At 36.4% G+C, this 25,998-nt stretch overlaps 1 protein-coding gene across 4 annotated transcripts in view; it reads right to left on the bottom strand.

Annotated features, from left to right (window-relative positions):
* TTC7B (tetratricopeptide repeat domain 7B) overlaps positions 1 to 25,998 on the bottom strand; it is a 159,457-nt gene that overhangs the window by 109,721 nt on the left and 23,738 nt on the right. For all 4 annotated transcript variants that reach the window (XM_086748707.1, XM_086748704.1, XM_086748705.1 and 1 more), the window contains exons 2-5: positions 25,357 to 25,511; positions 24,042 to 24,210; positions 9,220 to 9,350; positions 6,998 to 7,119 (exon numbers count right to left, since the gene is read on the bottom strand). In XM_086748707.1, coding sequence (XP_086604833.1) covers positions 6,998 to 7,119; positions 9,220 to 9,350; positions 24,042 to 24,210; positions 25,357 to 25,511 — 577 coding nt within the window. The remainder of the gene's footprint in view (positions 1 to 6,997; positions 7,120 to 9,219; positions 9,351 to 24,041; positions 24,211 to 25,356; positions 25,512 to 25,998) is intronic.

Below are 25,998 nucleotides of genomic sequence, written 5' to 3'. Positions count from 1 at the left end.
GAATGTGCAGCACCAACAGTGATTTTGTTCAGTACACCAAACTGAACATCTAGGAGGCCACTCAGTTTAATATCAAGCGTGATAAAAGCATGGAGAACTTCAGCAGAGTGACGAACATGGCCATGGTTTTACAGCCTGTCTTAGAGAGTCAAAGGTCAGAAATCAGCAGCAGAATCAGGAAGTCTGCTCTGACAAGATGCAAGATTTTAAGCAGCAATAAAACAGCTGGGATGCATCAAGGAAAGCGAAACATTTGATAGAGCCCAAAGAGCTAATCTGAAGTGACAGATCCAATATTTAATCAGAGACAGCGCTGAGCAACGGCAAACAAGGCCAAACCATGAGCACTGCTTCTGCTTCAGCCCTCCCAGTAGCAACACTGAAGAAGAGGAAAGGTGTGAAAAATAGAGAGCCACCCTCCAACGAAAGCAAACTAGGGGCAACACCTATGAAGAACTAAACTGAATTGTGAAGGGCAGATTCACTGCCACTGTTTGCCTGTCCAGCATGAAAGCCAGAGAATAATATATTGGACAGCAGTGTTAAAACAGCAACCTGTTAAGTGTGAAAAATGACAGTGAAAATGAACTAGAGGAGGGAGAAGAAAAAAAGAAAAAGAAAAAAATAGAAAAACAAAACAAGAGGTTATCAAACCCCTGTTGATTTTCTAACTCTCTTGGTAAGCCCTGGAGATGTTTAATTTTGAAGCTACTGGTTCTGGTTAGCCAGAGATGTTAAAATCGAAAGAACAAGCACTGTTTTCCACTGCTTTAAGTAACAACTTAAATGTGCCATTTATTCATCAGCATAGTGAATAAGAGTTTTGTCCTTCTATTGTCAACTCTTTTATTTGCTATCAGCCTGTTACATTAAAGCAAAGTAGAATGGAGGACAAGATTTCTTTTCCTCTTTTGCACACAAATGCCAATTCTGAAAATGCTTACTAAGATGTCTTTCATTCTTATACTCTTCAAATTAATCAGTGTTCAATGTAACTCAATTTGGGGAAAGGCAAGGAAAGAGAAACAGAACTCTCCAAATTTATACTATTTACAACACACAAAATGTGAATTTCATCTACAAACAGGAACAACACTTTCTGGAAAGAAAAACTTGTGCAAATACTTCAAAACATACAAGCAGAATATTTATCAGTAATCACCCTTCTTTATACTCCTCCCCTGTTCATTCATTGTGGGTAAGAATTCATGCAGCATTCCTAGGCCTGGGGGTTACAGCAACACTTCGTTCAGGAAGGCAAACATAAGACCCCTTCTATAAAAGATCCTGCCAATAGTCTTATAAAAATATCACAGTGAAGTAAGTGTTCACTGCTGAGTTGCTCACCAGCCATGCATCTGCTTGAATGTAAACTCTGAGGAGCTACTCGTTTCCAAAGAAACAAGTTTCTGTTTTAAAATACCCATGCTGCAGTAAGGTGGCGATTTGGTAAACTTAAAGGCACTGAAACTTTGTCAAAATTATTTATGCATACACACTATGCTTACGTATAGGAAAAAAATAAAATGCACAAGGGCACTACCGTACACCCAGAGAAGGAAGCATTACTTGCACCTTCTCATGTTTAAAATGCAGTATATTAAATGCAAGTTCAGAAGAAGGTCATTTGGGACAGTGGACCAGCATTGGAAGGAGAATTTGGGAGGCAGAAAAGCTCAGATCTAAGAGGTGTACCAAAAGCAAACAAAACTGTTTCAGTACAAACACCAAAATGCCTGCATGTCAACAACAACAAAAGGTACAAGCACTCCTCAGTAAATTGAATGTATAGGCAATTATTCTGGCGGGTACATATTTTAAAATGAAAGGATGTGGAAATCAGGAGGTGGGAAGGGGAATTTTCCAGTATTCACCTGAAAACATAAAAGCAAACTTTGCCTGCCTTTCAAGGTTCAACTGGTGACTAGCATTTCTGTAACATGTATTACGTCTCCAAGGTATTCACAGCAGTGAATGCTCACCATGGTCAGTCTGCTTTTTATCTTTAAAAATTGGAAACAACTTTGTAAATTGTTTGGTCAATGACAAGAAAATAATTTGAGTGATAGATACTTAGAAAGAATTTATGAGTTTTCAAATGCTTTTAATCTCCGTAACAAATGAAAACAGACGCACACAGCCTCAAACACCTGCACAGTATTCACCTTTTCTTACCACTCTAGCAGTCTTCTGTTCACTGATTTTTTTATATACAAACACGCTGGTACAACCAATTGCTACAGCTTAAAAAGATAATGTTGAACTGTCAAATGAAGTACCTGGCACCCGAAGCAGTGTTCTTCAGAACAATATAAAAATCAGAGAAGGAAATAAAAACAAGAGCATTAAATACAGCAGTAAAGCAAGTTTTTTGGGAGGAACAGGGGAAATGCACTAAATATTCCCTCTCCATTTTAAGGATCCAATACCATTTTGTTTGCTGTCCATCAGAACACAACATAGAACCAAAACCTTGAATTTAATGCTTGCAAACACGAACAAAAGCCAGAGCCAGCAAGGCTTGCAGTACATGGGCTAAAAAACACTAAGTATATGTTTTGTATCGCTAACCACTACAAAAGTTATTTGAGATTATTTTGAATAGAAGTGAGTTCTTCATGTTTATATCCACCTTAGTCCTCCATGTAAAACTGCCAGATTTTCTATATAGAGCTTCACAATGGAATCTTATTTTAAACCCTTGAAGGTAAGACACAATCCTGAGCCAGAAATACACAACATGGATTGAAAGAGGAAGCATTCTTGACAGATTAATTTATCTGAATATCTGAGGCAATAATAATTTCCCCTCACATTCAAACGTATTATGTTTTTCAATGAAAACTAACAGAGTAAGAAGAGGATCTTAAATAAGAGATGTATGTACGTGCAACAGAAGCACTTATCGATTGGCTTCCACCCACTCTCCCTCACTTACTAACATGAGAGATATTCCTATGCTATTCCTATTTAGGCTATGGTGGAACAAGAAGAATAGATAAAAGAAACGACTTCTCCATAGTCAAGTTCTACACATTAGTAACTCTAAAGAAGGGGTTTTTTTCCTTGTGCTTGTCAAACATTTTGTAAGCCAATAAAAATTAATTATATGCAGAAAAAACTGGTTCTTTCGTTTTGTTTTGTTTTGTTTTGCAGGGAGGTCAATTTTTTATTGACAAAAAGCCAGTTTCTAAGAAAGAACTTCATGGAGAAGACTGGGAAGGTCTTGCTTCACTGCACATGTGTCAGCACTGGTAACGGCACCATAAGGAGTACAGATCTGGTCCAGGTTTCTCAGGCTTTGATTCAGCATGTGAACCACAATGGAGATTAGACCAAATTACAGTCTGGATCCTGGAATCCAACATAGAAACATCCTTGAAGAAGCCACCAAAAAGAGCTCTGAAAGGCAGCTAAATCTGGTTTGCACATGAGAGCCACCTGATTTTAGACTTCAACTAGAAAGCTCTTTTGCTTTAAGAGCATACACTTCCAGTATATTTCTGAACACAACTACTTCAAAAATAAATACCATTTACAATTTGTCTTGTTTATCTCATAATATGAATACAAAGCAAATCGAGGACAGAAGAATTACTGAGTACATAAACTGCTTTCCTTTCTCTCTCAGGGGCACTTTACTTCGAAATAGCTATGTTAAAGTACTAAAATTAAAGTCCTGTGGAAGTCCTGTCCTTTCTTGGAACATCAGGATTTTGTACTCCTTCAAACTAAAATTACAAAGCAACTACTAGATTAAATAGAAGTTGTGTAATGAACCTGAAAGATATTTAAACTTACATGTTTCGAAATGTTTTTTAAAAAGCATATAAACCCTGCTTTTAAGTTTTAGAACTGCTTCCTCAGCTGCTTCGTCACTCATTTCCAAGTTGAAATGTTCCTCTGCTCCCAAGTTAAAAACGGGTATGCAGTTTGATTCTTTACTACAATTCTGTACACTTTGGAAGAAAACATTAATTTCAAATTTGTGTCTTAATAGAGCACTAAAATAACATTCTTCTATTCACGCTATTGCAACTTTTTTTTCTTTTTTTTTTAAGATAATTGCTTTTCCATGTATTTTCAAAATGCCAACACTGAGCAGTTAAGTTTCAAACATTTTCTAGTTTTTCATACAGGATAATGCATACCTGAAAGATAGTCACTTAATCCTCTACAAAAACTTGATTCCTCAGCTTAAAAGAAAATCTCTGTACAGATAGTGAACAAAGGGGAAATTTAAAGTGGATCAACCAGCTTTCTGGGTAGGCAGCAATATTCCCTGCATTACTGCTAAAACTGTGCCCTTTCAGATAGTATAAAAGTTATCTTGTTTTCTTTTCTAGTTTGTGACTGACACACATGCACAAAAATGATGCTTCTACTTCTAGTGATAGAAGTGTAATTAAAAGCAATGATCAGCCAACTGATTCCTAGATATGCAACAACAACAAAAACCCACTCCCCTCCAAAAGGACTCCAAACAAATTCATTTCTCCAGCAGATTTTGAAAGATGTTTATTAGTACTCATTGGAGTGGAACTAAAGTCTAAAAAACCCAGCAAAAAAACCCCTAAACATATACTCAGATTTTAAAGCATGCTCTAATGCATAAACTACTACAGTCGCTATGCTGGTAACAGGATAACATTTGAACTGACTCAAACCAATGCCAGGTTATAGTTTGGTGAAAGGAATTTTTATTTCAGATTCAACTCTTCTGAGTGTCAGTCTCACTTCATGAACACACACACACAAATAAGAGATTCTACTGCATTGCAAAATGAATAACAGATTTAGTCTGCCTGTAAAAACAGATGGGCACATTTTTCCCCTTCTCATTCTCCCCCATCATCCAAGCACTTAAACTCCGGTGATTCCCTGCCTCCTCCACAAAATTTAAACCCTTTTAACATCTACAGCTTCAATTGCAAAAAAAGTTTATTTAAAATAAACGTTTCCATTTCTAAACTGCCTATATTAAAGGCATTTTCTCTCCTTGAAAATATCCATATAATCTTTATAATTTTAGGTTAAATTCAAACTTGAAGTATCTTGCAAAGCTTAAAGGAAAGATTTTTAATCTAATTTCCGCAAACCTAACATCAGGAGAGACAACAAATTCAAAAACCAAGTAAAGCATCCTTAAAATAAATCTATTTAGAAAGCATGCTACAAATTTGCCTCTATTAGAAAAGTATCTATTTAAAGTTCTGTTCGGGTAAACTCAAGTTAAAAACAAAAACAAACAAAAAAAAAAGGGCCCGATAAAAGCAGCAACATAACTAGCAGTCTGGAGCAACCACCATATTAGGAAACCTTGAAAGAATTAAGATTGTCTCTAAATTAAGAAAGCAAGCTAAAGGATATAATGGCAGGAATATGTAAAATAATGCCTGGCACAGAGCTATTTTTCCTAACAACTCACTTCCTCTCGTATTACAAGAGTAGCACTGGCCAATGAAATTGGAAGAAGTAATCTAAAATTAAATATATAACAAGTAATTAGCTTGTAAACTGCAAGTGACCATTGTACTACAAACTGCAGAAAAGATTACATGCTTATGTAGGAGTTAACAAGAACACCAACAGCTTTACTGTGAAGGACTAAAGCGTATATGGAATACAATCAACCTGTCAAAGTTCACACCATATCAACTGACATGGTCTAGGAAAAACACTCCTACGGGCTGGATGCTCCTTAATAACCCACTGCATGACTTTTTATGCAATTGTTTTTTGCTTTCTCAATTAATCTCAATCTGCTATGTCTATTGCTGATTGATTTTATGCACAATATGTCAGATTAAATGGACCATTTCCATTCCTGGCTTTCAATGAAAATTCTTCAAAATGTGGAATTTTTAGCTTATTCTTAACCATGATTGCCACTGGGAGTCATTCAATAAGTGTATTTTATCTATCTTTTCTGCAGGCATGAAAACAGAAATTTTACTTTTAGCTCTGGTAAATGAAAAAAATTAACTTTCAGAACATTCCATTCCTCCTACAATTAAATAATTGTCAGATCACGTTTTATTGTAGCACTACTTCATTACTTTAAGAACGAGATTTCAAAAGCTTAGTGATCACTTCCATGCTGAAATCCCTGAAAACTTAAGATAACCTTTTGTCACCCTACCATCAGTACATTAAAATCTCGAACTCTTTACAGACACTGCATGATTTCCCTTCATCTGCTGTTTATATATTTGAGAGAAAAAGAAACTTTTTTTGGTACAAAACAGTAGTCCTATCAAGAGTTCCAATATTTCAACTAAATCATGTTTTCCTAGTGAAATAAGAAGCCCTGCAAACAGAGTTTTAAACTAGTGATTTCGATAACAAATGTCAGAAATGTACTTAAAAACCACATGTGCCAAGTTTTGAAGCTCTTAAAAATGGAGAGTTGTATTCTTTTTTTCATTTTCTGTGATATCTGAATTTATTTTTAGGCTTTTATGGGAAGCCTTATTTAAAATAAATTATAAACGATCTCCCATGCAGAATCTAAAAGGATCTACAGAGCAGGTACAATGGAGATTGTATACATACTGTTGATCTTCATGCACATTTATCCTGCGGCATAATGTTAAAATAAGTGACAACTGAAGAGATTTGGAAAAAAATTACAAAATCAAAATTATAAAAATCAAGAGTTTCAATATGTTGTCAATCACTTTCTAACAGTGTCTAGTAATAAAGTAAAAGAAATTTTAAATACTTCAAGTATATGGTATTTGAAGTTCTCACATTTAGTAAGTTAAAATACAGAATGCTTTCTGTTTAATGTACTTTGATTAAACACGATTTTACAACATGTAAATAAATACAATATGGACAGCCTTACTATTACATTCAAAATGTTACTACTTCATTAATAAGAGGCCTCATGATTACACAATCCACAATTGCTAAAAAGATGATGTCGCATTAGATCATAAATACAAAACCTAAACAAAAAAGCAAACATAAAAAAAGGAGAATCAAATCTTACCCATTCTTGAAATACAAAACATGTGCTCTTTGAAGTCCTGTTTCCAGGAAAAAACCAAGTTCTTGTTCATGTGCAGTGGGCCCTGGCTTAGGGCTTCTGTTTTGCATATTGGCATTAATTACCTAAGTGAACAAATGAAAAAGTAAAAAAAGTATTTAGAAAAAAAAATAAAAATCAGGTTTTGAGGACTTTTACATAGAAGCTAATACTTAATATTGGAGAAATATTTTCCATTTGTAGGTGGTGGCTAGTAGAATACTTCTATCCTTACCTCTGTTCCAACCTAAATCTAAAATCTTTTTACTCTTCGTTATACTCTTAATTTCTTCAACAAACAGAAATGTCGCTAAGAAAAATTTTATACATTTTCAGAAATTTTTGAGAAGAATGGTATAGCAAAAAGAAGTATATGAAAAAGCATATTTGCAACTTTATTCAGTAGCAGGAGGTGATGGTATTCAAAATCTAAAACCCTGTTAGATTAGGAACAACTGCTGCAGAATGCAGTAAGAAGATTAAAAGTGATCTCCAGAGTGATTTCCAAAAAACAGTTAGAAATAACTTAATTTGCATTACAACAACATTAAAAATGCTCTCTCAAAAGAGAGAAAGCTATCAGCTTTCATTTGCCTTCATAATCACCACACATAAGTCTACCAGCTACTAAAAGACAGTAACAAAACAAACAAAAATCCCAAAGCAAAAACCCTCAGAAAATAAAAATATGAATGTATTTAAAAACCAGTGTCAACTACTTTTCTTCCCCCATCACACCAAAGCTTTCTTTCTGCTTCCTTTCGTTTGCATGACCCTAACTGTACCGAGTAACCCCTTCAAAGACAACTGTCAAATGAGAGGCCTGAACCTTGTAAGCAATGGGTCTGAAAAAGAGCGACAGACTGGTATTGCCAGCTTGCTTCGTTCTAATAGTATTCACAAGCCAAAGGAGAGAGCCCCAAGTGTACTGTATCTTGTCCAGACACATCTCAAAGTCTAAATAAAATGCAGTAGTGTGTAACTTCTAGAAACGAAGTGTACCACAAGTTTCCTTTTCTTTAAAAAAAAAGTATTTATAACTCTTGAAGGGTTTCTTCTAAGGGGTAAGAAGCAGAAGACAAGGTTACAAGGTTAATGGTGTAAATGAAAACAAGAGGAAGAAATAAAAGAGCCTATATATCCCTTAAATTCAGATAAAGCGTGAAGCTTTTGAATCATTAAGTGTTACGTTCTTTACTAATAAAGAGTAACTTTTTTTTCATAATTCATGATCCATAACTTATAAGACAAGGGAAAAATAAAACAGTAACTTGCCTAATATTCTGCAGAGCTGTTTGAAGGTTATGTTTTGTCTAACATTAAGAAGCTCAGATATATCCGCTTATCAATAAAAAACACGTCTCCTACATATCTAGTACTCCAGATTTTAACAGTAACTGTAATTTCATATATACAGTGGGTAATATATTAATGACATAAAATGAAAAATGGGCTACCAAGCTAAGAACATTGGTGTGATCCAATTTATAGAACTACTAAGATTTATCTGAAGTTCACCTATATTTTAACATCATATGTTTATCTGGCTATCATATCTGATGATTTTGTCCCAGGATTGTGCCTATTAGTTGTAGCAAACACACTTCCAGTTACTATGCTGGACATCCCACTGACACATCAAGTGTCTTGCTGACAGGTACAATGTTATTTCAGAATTTTACCTTCAAGTAGTTTTATAAAGAGGATTTAGGAGCACTTGTTGGCTCCAAATAAACATTAACAAGATCAACTTTCAATCTTCATAGCTTCATTTTGAATTTAATTCTTTTTAAGAATTATCTGAAAACCCAGTAAGTATATACATACAATGTACATATTCCAACATGTGTTTGAAAGGCACCATAATCCCATGTTCATAAATGAACTACTATAGGGTAACAAGGGGCCACAGATCAGCATCTTGAATATACGTAGTAGTTCAGAGGAGCTCTGTCCCTTTTTAGACTACTAGCACTATTTTCTAAGAGGTCAGAATGAGAGAACAGTCAGGAGAGCTACCAGACATACATGAAGACACAATTTATTGTCCAATCCTAAGTGTGCATTGAAGTCCTAAGAAAACAAATATTAACATCTTCTAGTTGACTTGCCAAAATGTGGATAATACCACATCAATGAAAGATGAGCCACGTAATTCTTCAATTACGCAAATCATCCCAGCTTACCCTTTCTATCTCCTGAAGGTACAGCAGAGCAATATCCCCAGCCTTCTCATAGCACGTAACAATTTCTTGTTCACGGTCCACGTGGAGGTTGCTAGCCGAAGAAGAAATTGGCAGCTTCTCAAGACAGAGACCTGGGGGAAGGAAGAAAAATAAAATTCAAATGGAATGTTAAAAAATAATGTCATATAATATTATACCTAAAAAACAGTCCAGGCTAAGCCCCTTTGGTCAGGTATGGTCCTTTGATATAGACACTAATAAATATATAAATAACAGTGACCCCTCCTTAATAATTATAAAATCAGAAGCAGCAATTTTTCAAAGCAATTTCTATTTGAAAGATATTATTATGACAGCCTACCATAAAAGTGCCTAGTGTCTTTCTATACCAGTTTTAAATTACCAAATGCATCTTAACTTTTCCAGAGTGATCACAGAAACCAAGGTAAAGTGAAAAAAGGCACACAAGGCAATATTAAACTTCATAACTCCACATGGCAGAAGCACCTGTAAAAACAAATACAGTTTCAAAAAAAATAGGTGGTTAGGAAATGTAATTTCTGTATTCAAATTTAGTAAGAGGTAGCTTGCTCTCATCAAGGTGCAGAAGTCTTCCTCGCAGGACTTATCCAACAAATACATTATCTGATGCTTTAAAGGAAAAAAAAAAAAAGTCTTATCTAAAATAAAACCCCAACTCTTACTAATCAATGCTATCTCCTACACAAGCCATTTCTATTACAGTTATTTTCAAGATAATTTGAGAAAACAGCTGGAAAGGACCTCGAGAATACTAATCCATTTATCTGACTGAGGAATCAACCAACCCACACTTGTCTAACCTGTTCTTAAAAGCCTCTGACGACAGGGATGCCTGGGTCTTCCTATGCAAATTATTATAGAGCTCAACTATTCCCACAGTCAGTATTTTTTCCTAACGTCTAAATCTCCCTTCCTAGATTAATTACTCCTACTCTTCTTCACAGAGAGATCATTCCTTTCTTCAGAAAACATTTTTTCAATATTTACCGAGAGAGAGAGAGAGAGACACGCTTGCAACAAAGAATGTCAATTCTCACTCATTTCTCTTCTCATGCTTCCTTGACAGCTAATCATTTTTATCTCCTCTGGACACTCTCCAACAGATCACCTCTGTCTTGACTCACTGTGCCAAAACTGGATACACGGCTCCACTTGAAGCCTCAATAGCACTGGGCAGAGAAGATTAAAGACTTCCTGGTTTTGATATAGGATACTTTAAAACAACAACAAAAAAATAAATTCAGCAGAACTTTAGTGCTTTCCCTTACATATTAGTAAAACATTCTCTTCTGTTTATGATCTGCAACAGATCACCAGACCATATTCTGTAAGGCAACTACTTCATCAGTTGCCCCATCTTATATTTATTAAAATAATTATTTGTATTTGAAGTGTAGCACTTTCCACATGTTCTCAAGAGATTTATTTCAGGTCATTCTTCCAGCTTGTCAGCAGTAAACGCTGACTGTAAAGTGCCTTCAACTGCTCCCACATTAATATAAATCCCAATTTAAATTATTATATTGTCAATTCATCACCCAAGGTTTTGAGTATCCATCGCTGGAGAAACTGAAAACAAAAGCAACAATAAAATACATAGTTACATATTAGGCAGATGTCTGCAGAATGCCAGGTAGCACAAAATCCAAGTTTGAAGAACAGTTTATCAAAGGATTTCTGTCCATCAATACTGTTACATAGAGACAGTACGTTTCATTGGAAATACAACAGTTTTCTTACAAAAAAAAAAAAAAAAAACAAAAAACTGTCACGGAATCTGAAGTTTATTTATCGATAAACTCAAAACTACGCAATATTTGTGACCTCCAGATTCTTTTAAAACACCTATTAAGTTTCAAAATCTCCCTGTAGAAGTATAACTCATCTGCATTAAAAAAAGCCACAAAGCCATAATTCTGGCTTGGCAGGATGCCTCAAGTCTGTACCAGTTTGCTGGCCACCTTTACCCTCCAATGGGCCCTTTTACCAGTACAAACAATATATGTTCTACAGCTGCATTTGCTAGTTATACATCCACTTACCACAAAATTCTGACTCCAGTACTAACTGCTCTGATAAAGACAAAATAAAATTCAGTATACTTTTCAAAAACCTACAGATTCCTAAAGTGCAGCAAACACACAAGTAGTCTCTCTCTTGAAAACCTGCCAAACTTGAGTACAACAGACACTGGACTGTTACGGTTTTCACTTAACATATCTCCAAAAACTAACTTTATTTGAAAGTAGTCTGAAGTAGCCTACGTTAATCTGCTTTATTTCAAATTTTCAATCAAACAGCAAATATTCAAGAGGATTTTTGCTAACTGTAAGTCACAGACCCAAAAGCAGCAAGATTAAACTACAGAAAAAGGTCAGTTATTCTGCTACTGCAGTAGGCTTGACCAGACCCTCTGATAAGAAGATCTAAATGTAAGGTTGATGCTGGATAGCAAGTTTGCAGTAGTCTACACAAAAACCTTCAAACTCAGACTTAGAGGTGACCATAAAATACAATAAATGAGCTGCAATAAAAGTGCCAAATGACTGAAAGCACCAGATATTTGGTAAGCAGATCACTCCTCCCCACCCCTTCCCTCCCATGACATGAACAGCCAGTGCCTCACAGTAATCCTCCACTACATGAAACATGTTACTCAACTGGTTATTTGATTCATTATTTCTATTTTTATACTTTATGGACACAAACTACAAACTTTTTAATCTGAAAAATTTGCTATAAGAACATTCTCTTATTTCAGCTGAGAATTTTCTTTAAGATATGAAAGCACCTCAGTGCTCTGCCAGAAACTTTAAGTAATGCAGAAGGGAAGTACAAAATTCTAAGCATCCTTTGATGAAATATATAAGACTATTTCTTGGAGTAACTTCATTATAGTACTAGTATTCACTGTATTTTTCCTGGTATGTTTATTACAATCCAGGAAAGTATGTATATTTTAAGCATGCAATGCTTTGGAGCAGGAAGTGTATTTGGAGAATTATCCTAAAAAGATTACTTAACAGGATGGTTTGGACACTTTATTTGTTTTGATGACACAAGGAATAATTACAGTTCAAAACTGTATTAAAAATAAAAACATAACAGCTAGGAGAAAAACCCTGAATAAATTATTGAGGTTAAAATTATATAGGTTAAATTATATAGGTTAAAATTAAGAGTCCCTCCAGACTACTCGTTTATTTTTTTTTCTTAAGCACAGATGAAATTCAAGAAATAATGTATTAAAAGTACATAAAAGTATTATTTAATTTTAAATAGATATAAATAGCAACATAGCAATAACAACGTGTCGTAGTTCAGCCCCGATCGGGACCAGACTATGCAGTCTCTCTCTCGCTCCCCTCCACCCTCCAATGGGACGGAAGGAAGAATTGGTACACAAAAAAAAAAAAAAACCCAGCAAAAACACATGGGTTAAGATGAAACAAAAAAAAAACCCCAAATTTAACAGCGATAACAGAAGAAAACAAAACAGTGACGTAAAACAAATACAGTATAATGGCTTACAACAAATCTCCACACCTAGTTTCTTCCCACATTAGCAGGAGAACAAGACAGAGAACAAGACAACCTCCCCCTACCCCTCCCTCTTCCCAGGCTTAACATTATCTCTACTACCTTCCCCGCCCCAAGCGGCACAGGGGGGAAGAGGGAATGAGGGTCGCAATCAGTTCATCACGCGTTGTTTTACGTCGCTGCTTCGTTGTCAGGGGAAGAACTCCTCACATTTCTCCCCTGCTCCACCGTGGGGTCCCTCCCATGGGCCACAGTCCATCATGAAACTGCTCCGGCGTGGGTCATCTCTTCCACGGGGTGCAGTCCCTCCAGAACAGCTGCCCCAGCGGGCCCTCCACGGGCCACAGCCACCTTCAGGCATCCACCTCCCCCAATGTGGGGTCCTTCACGGGCTCCAGGTGGATCTCTGCTCCTCCATGGACCTTCATGGACTGCAGGGCTGCAGGTGAATCTCTGCGCCTCCATGGATCTCCATGGGCTGCAGGGGGACAACCTGCTCCACCATGGGCTGCACCACAGGCTGCAGGGGAATCTTGGCCAGGAGTCGCATTACTCCTCCCCCTCCTTCTTCACTGACCTTGGCGTCTGCAGCCATTCGTCTCACAAGAAAAATTCTTCACAACAGGCTGGCAGATGCCTCTCAGGATCTTTTTACATCTCATTCACATCTCATCTCCTCTCCACTTCTTGCAGCCGGGCTGGGCCAGGCCCAGTTGGCTGCCCAGCGGGAGGCCAGAGGGTGAGGCCTGCAAGGCCCACAAGGCTCACGCCTCCCCCTCTCTGCCCCCGCTCAGCATCTTCACATCTTCTCTTCTCTTTTTTTTCCTGTTTTCCCCTCCTTTAATACGTTATCACGAAGGCGTTATCACGGAACATTCTGTCATCAATTGGCTCGGCCTTGGCCAGCAGCAGGTCCGCCCTAGGCCCGGCCAAGTCCACTGAAGAAAGGGGAGCAACTTCTAGCAGTTTCCTACAGAAGCTGCCACCTTAGGTCCCCCCTCAGTAAACAAAACCAGAACACAACCACATAATATACTGCCTACTTACTCACAAGAATACTGAGATATTATAAAAAGTTAATTAAAATAGGGATTATTATATTAGGCCCTTGAAAAAAGAACCAGCATATGGTAACACACAGTATTCAGAAACATGCATTTCAAAGAAATACATATCACCCTAAATTATCTGCTGAAGATTTTTGCATATATTCAGACAAGCCAGTTCTGCCCTTTGTGCTTGTTCCCACAACTGCCAGGCAGGAATCTCTGCTATTCTCCCTCAAAAGCACAGGAATTTTCTTTAACTGTTTATAAGCTTCTTTGAGCTATCCAGAAAAGAGCTACATGTTACTGCAACAAAATATAATTGCATTTGTTGTAAAGGTCATAGCTATTGTTTTATTTAACTTTTATTGGTTATTCTGTTTTATTCTGCATTCAAGAATATCATGTCAATTAGTACCACAAGTTGGCATTGATATTCATGGCTTTTAAGTTTAAGCCCTTCCAGTCAAAATCACTTTCAAGTAAAAGCTTCCAACAAACTGGGTCGGTTTTATTTTAGGAAGACACATATCTCGTACATATCTAGTCCTGATATCAAGCAAGATGACTCCTGAGTGAAAAGAAAGTGAGAAGTCTTGAAATGGATATGGTCCATAGTAGTTAAGCTTACATCGTTTGCAAAGTAACTCTAAAATTGCTTGTCAAAAGAGCAGAACAGCAACAAGTAGTATTTGGACAAGAAAAGTTTTTTTTTAAATCTTCAAAAATTTTATAGATTATCCATATTTCATAAAAGATTCAGAAAGCAAATAGTAGATAGCTTTATCGCTTATTCCAAGTGGTATTCTTATATCTATGATTTCAAATCAAGGCTAAGGTTATGCGAAGTAAACTATTTCATTTTTTACAAATACAAAAGCAGACCAGCCCAAACACCACATATGCACACACTGACCACTACCCAAAAAAAAAAAAAAAGAACTCAGTAAAAACAACTAACAAACTAACAATTTTTAAAAAGTCCCCATGCAATAGATTTACTTGTTCTTAGATAACCAACCATTTTTATGTTAAGGACAATGACAGTAATTACTTCTGATTTACAAACCTCTTAAAAAAAAAAAAAAAAAAAAGCAGACTTCAGAGTTCTGTAGGAAAACTGCTTAACTAACACTCCCTTTTCATTATACAGAGTAAAAGAAAAATTAGTCTAAAGTAAAAAGGGAATCAACACAGTAGTTCAGATCTTTACTAAGTACTCCTACCACTCAGATCACTACTGAAATCATTAAAAACACCCAAAAACATAAGGCTGAGAAAAGCCTATTGCATTTACTGCATTGTATATCTGAAGATTTTCCATTATGCCAGCCAGTACTTTGTCTGTATAAATTTTAGAAATCACAACTAATAATAGACGCCATGTTTTACCTACTGTTTTCAGCAGACAAGTCAAAGGACACAGGAAAAACAGTGAAAGATTATTTTATACTTAAGTAAATAAACATGCTTTTGCACGAGAGAAAGAATCGCATCAACAGATAAATATTTCAGGGTTTGCTTCCTCTTTCACTTAAACAGACACATAAAATCCAAGTGTGTTTGGGTACACAGCACCTACTCGTCCCTATAGGATATGCAAAGCAACACCAGTAAGAGTTCCAAACGCTTCAAACACAAAAACCTCTTTTGTTTGCTTTTAAACAAACTTCATCTTTATCTTATATATTTAGAATAAACAACTATATAGACTATTGAAAACATGCATTAGTAATTTTAAAAGAGGAACTGAAACAATCTGAGTTACTGCTATCAAAGAATTCCCACAGTTTATTTCTGAGGTTAGAAAAAACACTGCTGATCTCACTGAAGGGAAGGACTTATTTCTAGAGGTCCTCAATTAAAGATTGTTACTTGCTTGCAGAGAATGTTTTAGAAAGCAAAGTATGATTTTTTTTTTTCCCTCCTAATTCCCTACTGGTATTTGTAAAGTAATTATTATAAAGGAAAGGAGGAAAAGTAAGACTAGAGTGAAGGGAAATACATTTATAATAAACTACCTCTTACTTTCATGGCTACTGCAGACACACTGTCTTAGTAGGAACTGCCTGTTTCTTTAGACAATCTAAGGAAATACAAACAACTAATTTCTCTGTTTTTTTCAAGTACCTTGTATTGCTCATCCCCCCATACCAAGACACAGGGAAAAAAAAAAGCCTCCAACAACTGTCAGGATGCAGGATCTCCTCTCTGGCTAGTTTCATACTCAACTGCTTTCCTGAAAAGGCATCAGAAAGAAGGTCAATATCCCCTTCTCTCAGCATACTTGAATTTAAGGGAAGCTGCTCTGGCTAGCCACTCTTTTAAACACAGACTAGTTACAGAGAATTACATTCTGTTCTAGATGACACCCAGAGCAACGTAAGCACAGCTTTCCAGAGCTAAAGACAGCATTTTATCCTGTTGCAGCATGCTCGTACTGTAATGTCGTTTCATTAGTACGGCTTTTCTAACACCATAGTTATGCTAGTGCTTTTAAATGTCTTGAAGTTTCTCAAAGTTAAAAAGATAAAAGAAAAAGAAAACCATAAACGCTCATCTCTTTTCTGAAGTGAACATCTACTTATTAAACCAAGCAGTCAATAAAACCACAACAATATTTTGTGATCACTTGTAATATCCGAGATAACTGCTGTGACACAACTGGTCACACTTTCCTTCTAAATGTAATGACATTCAAATCTTTGTATTTTCTCAAGTGTACAAAGTAGACTTTGTTAATACTTTTAAATAGAAGACATGAATATTTCCACATATGCATTTGTTTCTTAAAAACCATGCGCCAGCCAATTCTTGCTTTAGAGTACAGCCCTTTGACAGAGAAGCACCTTCTAGAGGGGCTGAAAAAGTTCAAGCTAGAGATAAAAGCTGGGAAAAGGACTGGTAATTGTTGTAGATCCTGGAGTGAGTGAATCTCTCTCTGACAAACCTCCTCAAAGCAGAAGAGCTGAACACCAGTATATGGATTGGTCATCAAGGAAGCTCTTTGCTCAGGAGAAAGGAGATGGTTTAACTGTGGAATTTATACTGTTTTGCTGTAAATTGTCAGGATTGCTCCTATAAGCACCTCTGAGGAAAAAACACCAGGCTCCACTGTGACACCAGTTCTTCCTGTAGCATAAGAAAAAAGGCCAAAATCACTAATTTTTAATTTTGACCCAACATTTTCACCATCTCTTCACTCTGTCAAAGGCCAGATTCTGAAGGAATTCTAAATATTTCCAAGAAATTAAGAACAACACATCATCAAAACACTCAAGTCCTAAAGAAGTCTATTTTAATAAGAAGCATATTCTTTTCATTCAGTGTTTGGGTTTCAAATACTGGAGCTAAAAGCAGCACTGAGGAAAGCTGGACAAACTCCTGGGTTCCCTCTCAGTCCCTGCTCCAGCAGGGCAGAAGTCATAAAAATAGACTGAGGGAAGACAAGCTTTAACAGACAAAGTTTGAAGAATTGATGGCACAGGCTTCCTAGCTGTTGCCTGCAAACTGCTTGATGATGGGCTGACACGTTTGCACAGCAAAGAAGGAGGAAACCTGAGTTCTTGACCCACTGCCTAATGAGGCTAGAGATCCCCAGCATAATTACTAAAACAGCTTTCATTTAGCATTCTTCCATGAAGAGCTGCTTGGTGTCTGCTGACACAGGCTAGCAGTGCACGAGATCCCATTACAATCATATATGAATAAAGTTAAGTGCAGCATCTTTTGCCAACTGCAAAGTAGCAATTCACAAGCACCTGACACTTCCACTGAACCTAATGAGTATTTCCATGTTTCTGTAAATAGAACTAAGTAATAGCCAATCATTTAACTTGTTAAATGCAACATTAAATTTGAATATGGGTCAGCAGCAGTAAAGGCAGTCTCACCTTACTCAACATACATCATCTAAATATAAACACAGTTATTTGAACAGGCAATATGAGACATAAAACGGCCTGCAGCAATAAGGCTACAATTCTGTAATGTCACAGTCTAACTTACAGACGACAGCCTGCATATACTTAACAAGAATTCGTTACTGTAATACAATACAATCATCCTGACAGATACCTGGAGTAGTCTACTAATCTATACAATAAATATATATTAAGTAAATATAAACACAATGTCTTTACTAAAATCAAGTTTACAAAGTTGCAGACTTTAAGAAAGTAAACTATGTTCATCTATAAACATTTGTAGCGTTACTAATTCATAATGTCAAGTATTATAAATTCATTTTTCAATTATGTCTTTTAACTTTTGCAGCAGTATCAGAATCATGTTACCTAAGATTGCAATAAGCTTATTTCCCAGTTAATATATACTTGTTACTTCAGAGTTACTGACAAGTTGCACCTCCCCAAATTAACACCTCCATATCCCACTGTGCATGCATCTCATCTCTGCTTCCATAAGCAAACAAAAACTGCTTAGAAACATAGAAGATATTGCCAAGCACAGTATCTGAATAATGCCTATGCATGCTTTCCAGTATATTACCTCATTCATATACTGCTGAAAACTTGCAGAAACTTAATAGCCCTGTTCCCAGAGGCCATATCCCTAGGAGAATATTAACTTCAGCAATTATTAAAATACATTCTAAATATATGCTTCTGTATGGTAAGAGCGTATACAGAAATTTTTCTGGTTGGTCTCATAACAGAAGGGAGTAGGAAAAGTTGGAGCTAGCTACACAAGACTAACATGAAAAAGAAAAAAGGAAGCCAGACATAAACAGTCTTTAACGACTTCTTTATGCATTTGTAACTTCTCTTACTTAAATTCTTGTCAAGTTGAGATTTTCCTCAGAAGTGAGCATTGCAAATTAAACTGATCTAGTGAAGAAAGTAAACAAATTGATACTAAAGCAATAAAATTAACCTCTTATTACAAGGGAACCTGCTCTACTTATCAGTTGGTAGTCATTCCTAAGCAGATACTTAAATATCAAGTATGTTATACAGCCAGAAACATGCAAAATCCCTCTACATTCTACTTTGAGCCAAGTCTTGCCACCACACTCTCAAGACTATCCTTCCCTCCTTCGGCCCCTGCCCAGCCTCATTTCTTAGTTTTGCTCTTGCTGCATAAGACAGCTCTAATAACTGGTACCAGTGTCCAAGCTACATCTATGGCAGAAGGAAAAAAAATCTGCTTTTTTTCTGGACTGCTTCTAAAACTTTAATTTAAAGGTTTAACCTGCTCCTGTGACCTATTATCTTAAGTGTTACAAAAGAAGGAAAGGCAACAGCTTCAGGGAACCAGCTCCAGAAACATTCATATAACTGCTTTCAGGCTAACACTTTACCACAATGGAGTCATGCAAACCTGCCCATCTCCTCAGCAACGTCCTTTTACACACATTTTTCTTTCCCTCATCACACTCCCTGTCAGCACCTCCAATCATAGACATTTTGCTACAGAAAATTGTTTTATCAGATGCTTCTTTGCTTTCATGCCAAATGTAATTACAAGCTGATGGGAGAAAAACTAACCAACAGATCCAAATCAGTATTCTCATGTTTTCGCAAATACTAAGTGGCCCATTGATTTGAAAAGTTCCATCTTTTCATTTCTATGTTTTATACGACATTTTAAAACTACCCCACTCAATTTCTTCAGATCTTTGAATCTAAGAAAATTCTGTATTTAATATCAAAACTATGATTTTATTGATACTCTGTCCCACACACCACCTTCTATGTACACATACAGAGCCATTACTCAGAACCACAGCATCAAAATCAGCTCTTTTCTTGAAGTAAACACTAGATCTCATCCAGAACTGTATTCCATGGGCACACACACACACATAAATCAGTGTAAAGTAAAAAAAGTACGCCTGTCCATGAAGTTAACCACATAAAAGAAGACCATCCTCCACTACACTTCCATTTTTAACTTGTGAATTTTAGGAAACAGTGAAGAGAGGCAGGAAAATATCAGAATTACACTACATTCAGTGTACTGTGTGGTAGCTACCTCCTTGCAACTTTTGCATGAGGGATATCTAAACAGTGCTAATCAAGTTTCAGTCATGAGGCTTTGCCTCATGCATATTCACACGGCAAGTCTACTCTCTGCTGTTTTAAGGACACAGCAGTAGATAACTTTTCATCAGACCACTCTTGCCTCTTCTTCTAGTCAAGATAAGGCATAAGACATCACTACTTGCAGCAGCTTTTGCTACCAGAAGCCAGGAAGAAAAAAAAAAAATCTAATGCAAACAACTCGTCCTGTTCCTTGAATTTCTTTCCAAAGGATTTTTTTTTGCTCACCATTATAAATAAATGCCCATGAGCATTTTGGTCTGATGAAATACAGCAGTTCCTTTATGACCACACTAACGATTTTGAACATTTTCCCTAAGAGAGCGACAGACAGGAACCACTTGCCAGCACTACTCAGGCATTGTGGCCCTGTGATTCCCCACACATCACAGGCTGGCAAAGAGTCACATGAAACAGAAACGGCAAAGATTTCAAAGGTAATTTGATAAGATTTTTCTTATATTGCATTTTGACACATCTATCAAGAAGCTTTCTTTGGAAGATTTGAAGCAGCATTTCACTAACTAGACATTTCTAAGAAAAGAATAACAATCATCTAATCTTCCTTGCTGGGTCTGAGAGACTTTGAATCCTTTGCTTGACTTACTATCATTGCATATTATGCCTCTCACTTATATTCTTCTAAATATGCTGTCCTCAGCTAAAGCTATAAGCAGCACAGAGACTTAAAAGCTTTCTTTTAAAGATATATATATATGCATTAAATTCATTTATGTAGTAAAATTGAGGATCCCCTTTGTGAGTGCACTGCAGGCAGTAGATGGCTTTAGTTCTTTGATTTAATGACAGAGTTATTCCAAGCAGAAGACTGCAGGGGTCTGAAGACACTAAATTTCATGTTCTGGACTACTGTAATGAAGACCTTTGTAGTGAAGACTATTGAAGTTTCATGAGCATTTTGCAGTAAGGTTGACAAACAACCTTGATGGATAATGCATTCAGATACGCTCGCTCTGGAGAGTCTGAAGAGGCAGTAAGAATTTTCCTCTTTTAATTTTTGTCACATTGTACTTTCTAACAACACAAATATATACAGCCATATATTCATATGTGTGCATACACATGTATAAATACACATACGTAAATGCACACATACCCTCCTCATTCAAGCAAGTGTTTGGGGATCCCACTTGCCCTGCCATGTTCTGATTCCATTTTCTCTCCCAACAATTGTCACCACTGCTGCTCCTCTTCCCTTTCTTTCTAGCCAACAGCAGACAAAACTCCAGCAAAATTCAGCTTTAACCTAACCTTGGACCCATTTTTGCATTGCATTGCATCCATACACCCATGCTGAATCTTTCTATGCTGTGAAGAACAAAAAGACGTACTTTATATATTCCACAAGTAAGAGTAAGATGGCACGTAGCAAAAGCAGATCATTTTTAAGGGCTTGTTGTGAACTGTTAGCTCTCTCGGGCTACAGTGTAACATGTGCATTTAAATACCCTGTAACAACCGCAGAAGAAACATGTCCACACAAGCATATCACTCAATCTATCACCTCTGAGGTTACAGAATGAAACCTCAGAGTGAGAAGATAAGCACTTGGAGGTGGTCTCACCTTAAATAAGGAACATTTTTTTAAGGCAATTAAAAACTACCATTAGTTATCTGCCCTATGCCTTTGTCAGAGGTGCGTACATCAGTATCAGACCACTATCCCATAGCATACAACACTGCAAATCCACTGGTACTGGATCTATCCCAAACTGGACTGAAATCAGGCAACTAAACCAGGTATCTTTAACTGCCTCTGTGCAGGCTGCTGCACTGAACGGCTGGGCTCATTCTTGCAAACCCACAGCACAGATAGTCCCTCACTGCTTAGGTGCTACGTTCGTGACTGCCAAAGCAATAAAATCTAAATACTCAGAATAGTTTTACCTTCATATAAACAGGTTATCCTTGAACTTGCAAGTAGAAATACAAATGCCAGTGAAGCATAAAATCCCTGTAAGAATAATGTGTATTTAGTTGGGTAACACCTACAAGCCTCAATCACCTCTGAAGAGACTCCAAATTCAGGCTGTAAAGTTTTATAGTCCATTCTTACAAGGAGAAAGAAGAAATTCCAGGTGGAAGGGGGAAGAGAGTGAGAATTAACTGTACACTACTGGGTAGAAACATATGCTATTTAGCTGTCAATTACTCTAAACTTATCCAGACCTTGAATACTAAATTTAAGACTGCTCTGTGACTTCTACCTCATTCTAGAACACACAGAAGACTATATTCTTGCAACCTGCTACCATGGGAAGAAGGGATACTAAATTTTATTAACCTTCCATTCAAATCGGAAACAGTAGCAAAAGAAGATTATTCCTAACAGGAACAGGTCAACAAAAAACCCCCCCCAGTTTGCTCAGTTTGTTTAGGTAAATTTGGTAGCCAGTCACCCTGTAGAAGTGACCAAACTAATTAAGTCTGATTGAGATCAAATCAGGCTTCATATGACAGATTTCAATGTTTAAGTATAAAACTTGAAATCAGAAGCAAAAATCCCCCCACCACATCTAGGCAGAATACATTCTAGTTTTCTTCTCTCTCTCTCCCCCCCTTTTTTTTTTTTAATAATCTGAGCCTACAAAACATTCCAGGGTAAAAAAATTACATATTTTACTATTTGCTAATAAATTATTTTTACAGTAAGTAAAATTAATAATACTAATCCTTTCTGCAAAACTGAATTTATGTTTCAACTGTTATATATCCTTATGAGGTCAAATAAAACAGAGCCAGAAGACTTGAGCTCTGGGAAAATACTCAGTTAAATTACTGAGATTCCTTGGAGATATAAGCAAATTTAGGTACTTAAAGTTGATCAAGTCTAACACTGCATTTTTCATGTAAAGAACATGACAAATTCAACAGACATCCTCACTGATGTAAAAATAAAGCAAAACAAAAAGCACAACCAAAAACCACAAAGTTGAGTGAAGTCTACCCATATCAGACATTGACAAGAAGTCCACACAGATGCTATATGGGAGAACTGGGCAGATTTAAGTAATATACTCGTCACGTACTCTCTTCCCACTTTAATCTAAATGTTGCCCAGATTTAGGAAGCATCCTTTTGTCTCTGCCACCAGTTAGTTCTCTGTTTCCTTGATTTCTCTATAGAGAATGATTCATGCTTGTCTAACGTTTACTAGAGGACCGTGTTGGTGGAAAACAGTCACTCTCTTCCAAGACTAATGTTAGAAACAATCCTTGACCAGTTATCAGAGAATGCTATTGAAGTTTCTCATAAATTGTGTTTGCTGACTTTGACACTGCTTGCCATAACAAAAAGTACATATGCACACCAAACCCAAGCTTAAACACAGTAGACAGAAGCAAACATTTAGACACAGTAAATTCTAATAAACCTACAGCATACGAACTGCCACTTTCCTCAACACATTGACCCAGCTTACAGTCCATTAATGAGTTTTCTAAACTGAAGTGGCACTGCCACCTTAAGACGTAAGGCCAGCACTACAATTTTCACTATACTACATCAGTAAAAAGAAAAAAAAAAAATTAAACTAACTTCACTTTCTGAATTTTAAAAAAAAAAGATACTCAGGTAGGAAAAGTTCAAAAATAAAACTACACAAGAAATGCAGTTCTTTAAGTTATTTTATCATGTTCTTACTATTTTTTCTCAATTAAGTTGCAATTTAGTTAAGCAATTTAGCTTAGTTTGGCATTTTTACGTTCAGTAAAAGGCATCACGGTGAATCAAGGTTCTCCAGTTCTGTCCACAGCAACAGCAAAACTGCACTACTTTTGTAACTCTAAACTTTCAGCAGTAGTGATAATACTTTTACTGTCTAGCCACAGTTACTGTGACATTTACATATGGAAGGACTTTTAAATACACACATAAAAAAATTCTTTGGGTGAGAGCACAGAATATTAATTGAAGTAAAAGTCTTGTAAACTTAGCACAAACTCTGAACAATAAAGGAGCTAAGCCACCCTTTTATTCATCCACAGAAGCGTTACTCCACCACCGTGTTGATGATATGCAGGCCAAAAAATTCTTGAACTTCAGACAAGATATTAACTAACTTTTAAAAAACAATTTCCATACACTATTATACTGGAAAGAGCAATCTTACCTTTAGTAGAATATGCTTCAGCAATCATCCGTAGCCTATACGGTGCCACTGCAGCAAGCTGCAAGTCATCAATTCCAACTCTGGCATATGTGTTCAGAGCTTCTTTGTAATCACCTTCCACATAGTTTAACTTGGCCATAATTAGGTTAGCTTCTTGTAGGAATTCTGGCTAGAAGGAAGAGGAATAAGAAAGGGTTTTTTTTTCCTGAGAAAACATCCCTAATTCTTTCTGATAATTATTTGGTCTATTTTCTGTAGAGATTCACTGTAGAAACCCTTGGCATACTTCTTGTAAAAGAGCAACAAACCAATAAAATTCCATCTTTGTGTAATATTTGGAAAGCTTGCAGTAGGGGGTGAATCCACAAAATCCCACTCCAACAAGCTACTGAAAAGCATTACCAGTCATTTTACATATTCACATATTTATTTACACGTGCACCAGAAATACATCTCAGTCAAAATCCAGCTTTGTCAGGTGACAAAACTATTTAAAGGCAGCCCATCATTACAACCCCTCCAATGATTTTTTCCTAACACCACAAGCACAGCGGAAAATAACGCAGCATCAAAACTTAATGATACGTGTTCCACAGCCCACATATTTAATTCACACAATTTCAAAGTATCAGGGCAGAAGGAATGTCTTGAAAAAAGGATTCACAGAAGAATGAGGAAAGAAAAGGAAGAGACAATAATACTCCCACAAATCACAAGAAACAAAACATTACAGATGACTGAAAACAAGGTTCTTTCAGTCTCTCAAAAGATGGACATTGAGTACAGAAAAGATAAGCTGATGTAGTAGCTACAACAATAGTTAAGTAAAAGAAGGGCCAGAATGGTTAGGAACATCAAGAGGTTATGACAGAAAGTGCTCTCAAATATCAACCTCACTTTCTGCACCCACAAACATAACTTAAGGAACCTTTCCTGAATTCTTAAGGGATCATTGCAGATATTTGTGAAGTCTTTTGCATTTTTAACACTAATATTTAATGCACTACAGAGAACAATGTAGTTACATAGTCTGAGAAAATCTTTCACAAAATAGGTTGTAAGTACTTCACTTAAGCATCCCAGAAGCCAATGACAATTTTCTTATTCTTCTAATGAAAGAAGATTTGATAAATTTATCCGGATAAAAATTCACAAAGAAACAAAGATCCCTGAAATAGCATAGTGCTGATGACGTTCTGGAAATAGCAATTATAATAAAACACCACATAAACACTTTCACATTTTTCTCCATGATGAGTAGAGCACTCCAGTCAATTTCAGCTTTTCTAAATCTTGCTCAGACTGACTTACATACCTTTAGGTTTCCCCTATCGAGTGCTGCTGTGAGATGTTTCCTGACCTCAGTCAGTTTTGGCCGGGGTCCTCGTGGACTACTGCTCTGTTTAAGAGCATTTTCTTTCAAAAATTGTTCTAGTTTGGACTCCCCAAGAAGAAGTTCTGCCATGTCATCTGTAAATAAAACCAAACATATGAAATATTAGAAATCATTTTATGTTGCTAACATTTCAGTGGAGGCAGACATTGCCTGTATTTTAAATACAAACTAATCAAAACAAACACAGCATCAAGTATTCATGACACAAGTCACGTGGTATTTTGCTTTAATTCTCAATTTATCTTTTACCTGCCTAATTCACTGTAGAATCAAGCCTCATGTGTTCTAAGCTGTAATGAATTAAAACATTAACCTGAAGTCAGTATTCTCTCTTTCCTCCTTCTCATAATTCTCCCTATTTCTTAGGAAGATCACCACCACTTCTGAGACATAAAGGTAAAACGTAATACCAAGCTGCCCAGCAAAGCTGCAGCTAGCACGTTTGACGAAATTCAAGAAACTGGCCATACTCTATCTTGCCCTTATCCAGAACCACTAAACTTATTTTACTTAAATGTCTTGAGTAGTTCCTCTAGTGAGGAGAGAGCTGTAAAAGTCATC

This window comes from Chlamydotis macqueenii, chromosome 5 (genome assembly GCF_036417535.1).
Source record: "Chlamydotis macqueenii isolate bChlMac1 chromosome 5, bChlMac1.mat, whole genome shotgun sequence".
Classification (NCBI taxonomy): Eukaryota; Metazoa; Chordata; class Aves; order Otidiformes; family Otididae; genus Chlamydotis; species Chlamydotis macqueenii.
The sequence above is the reverse complement of the archived record's forward strand: the minus strand, read 5'-3'. Positions and strand labels throughout refer to the sequence as shown.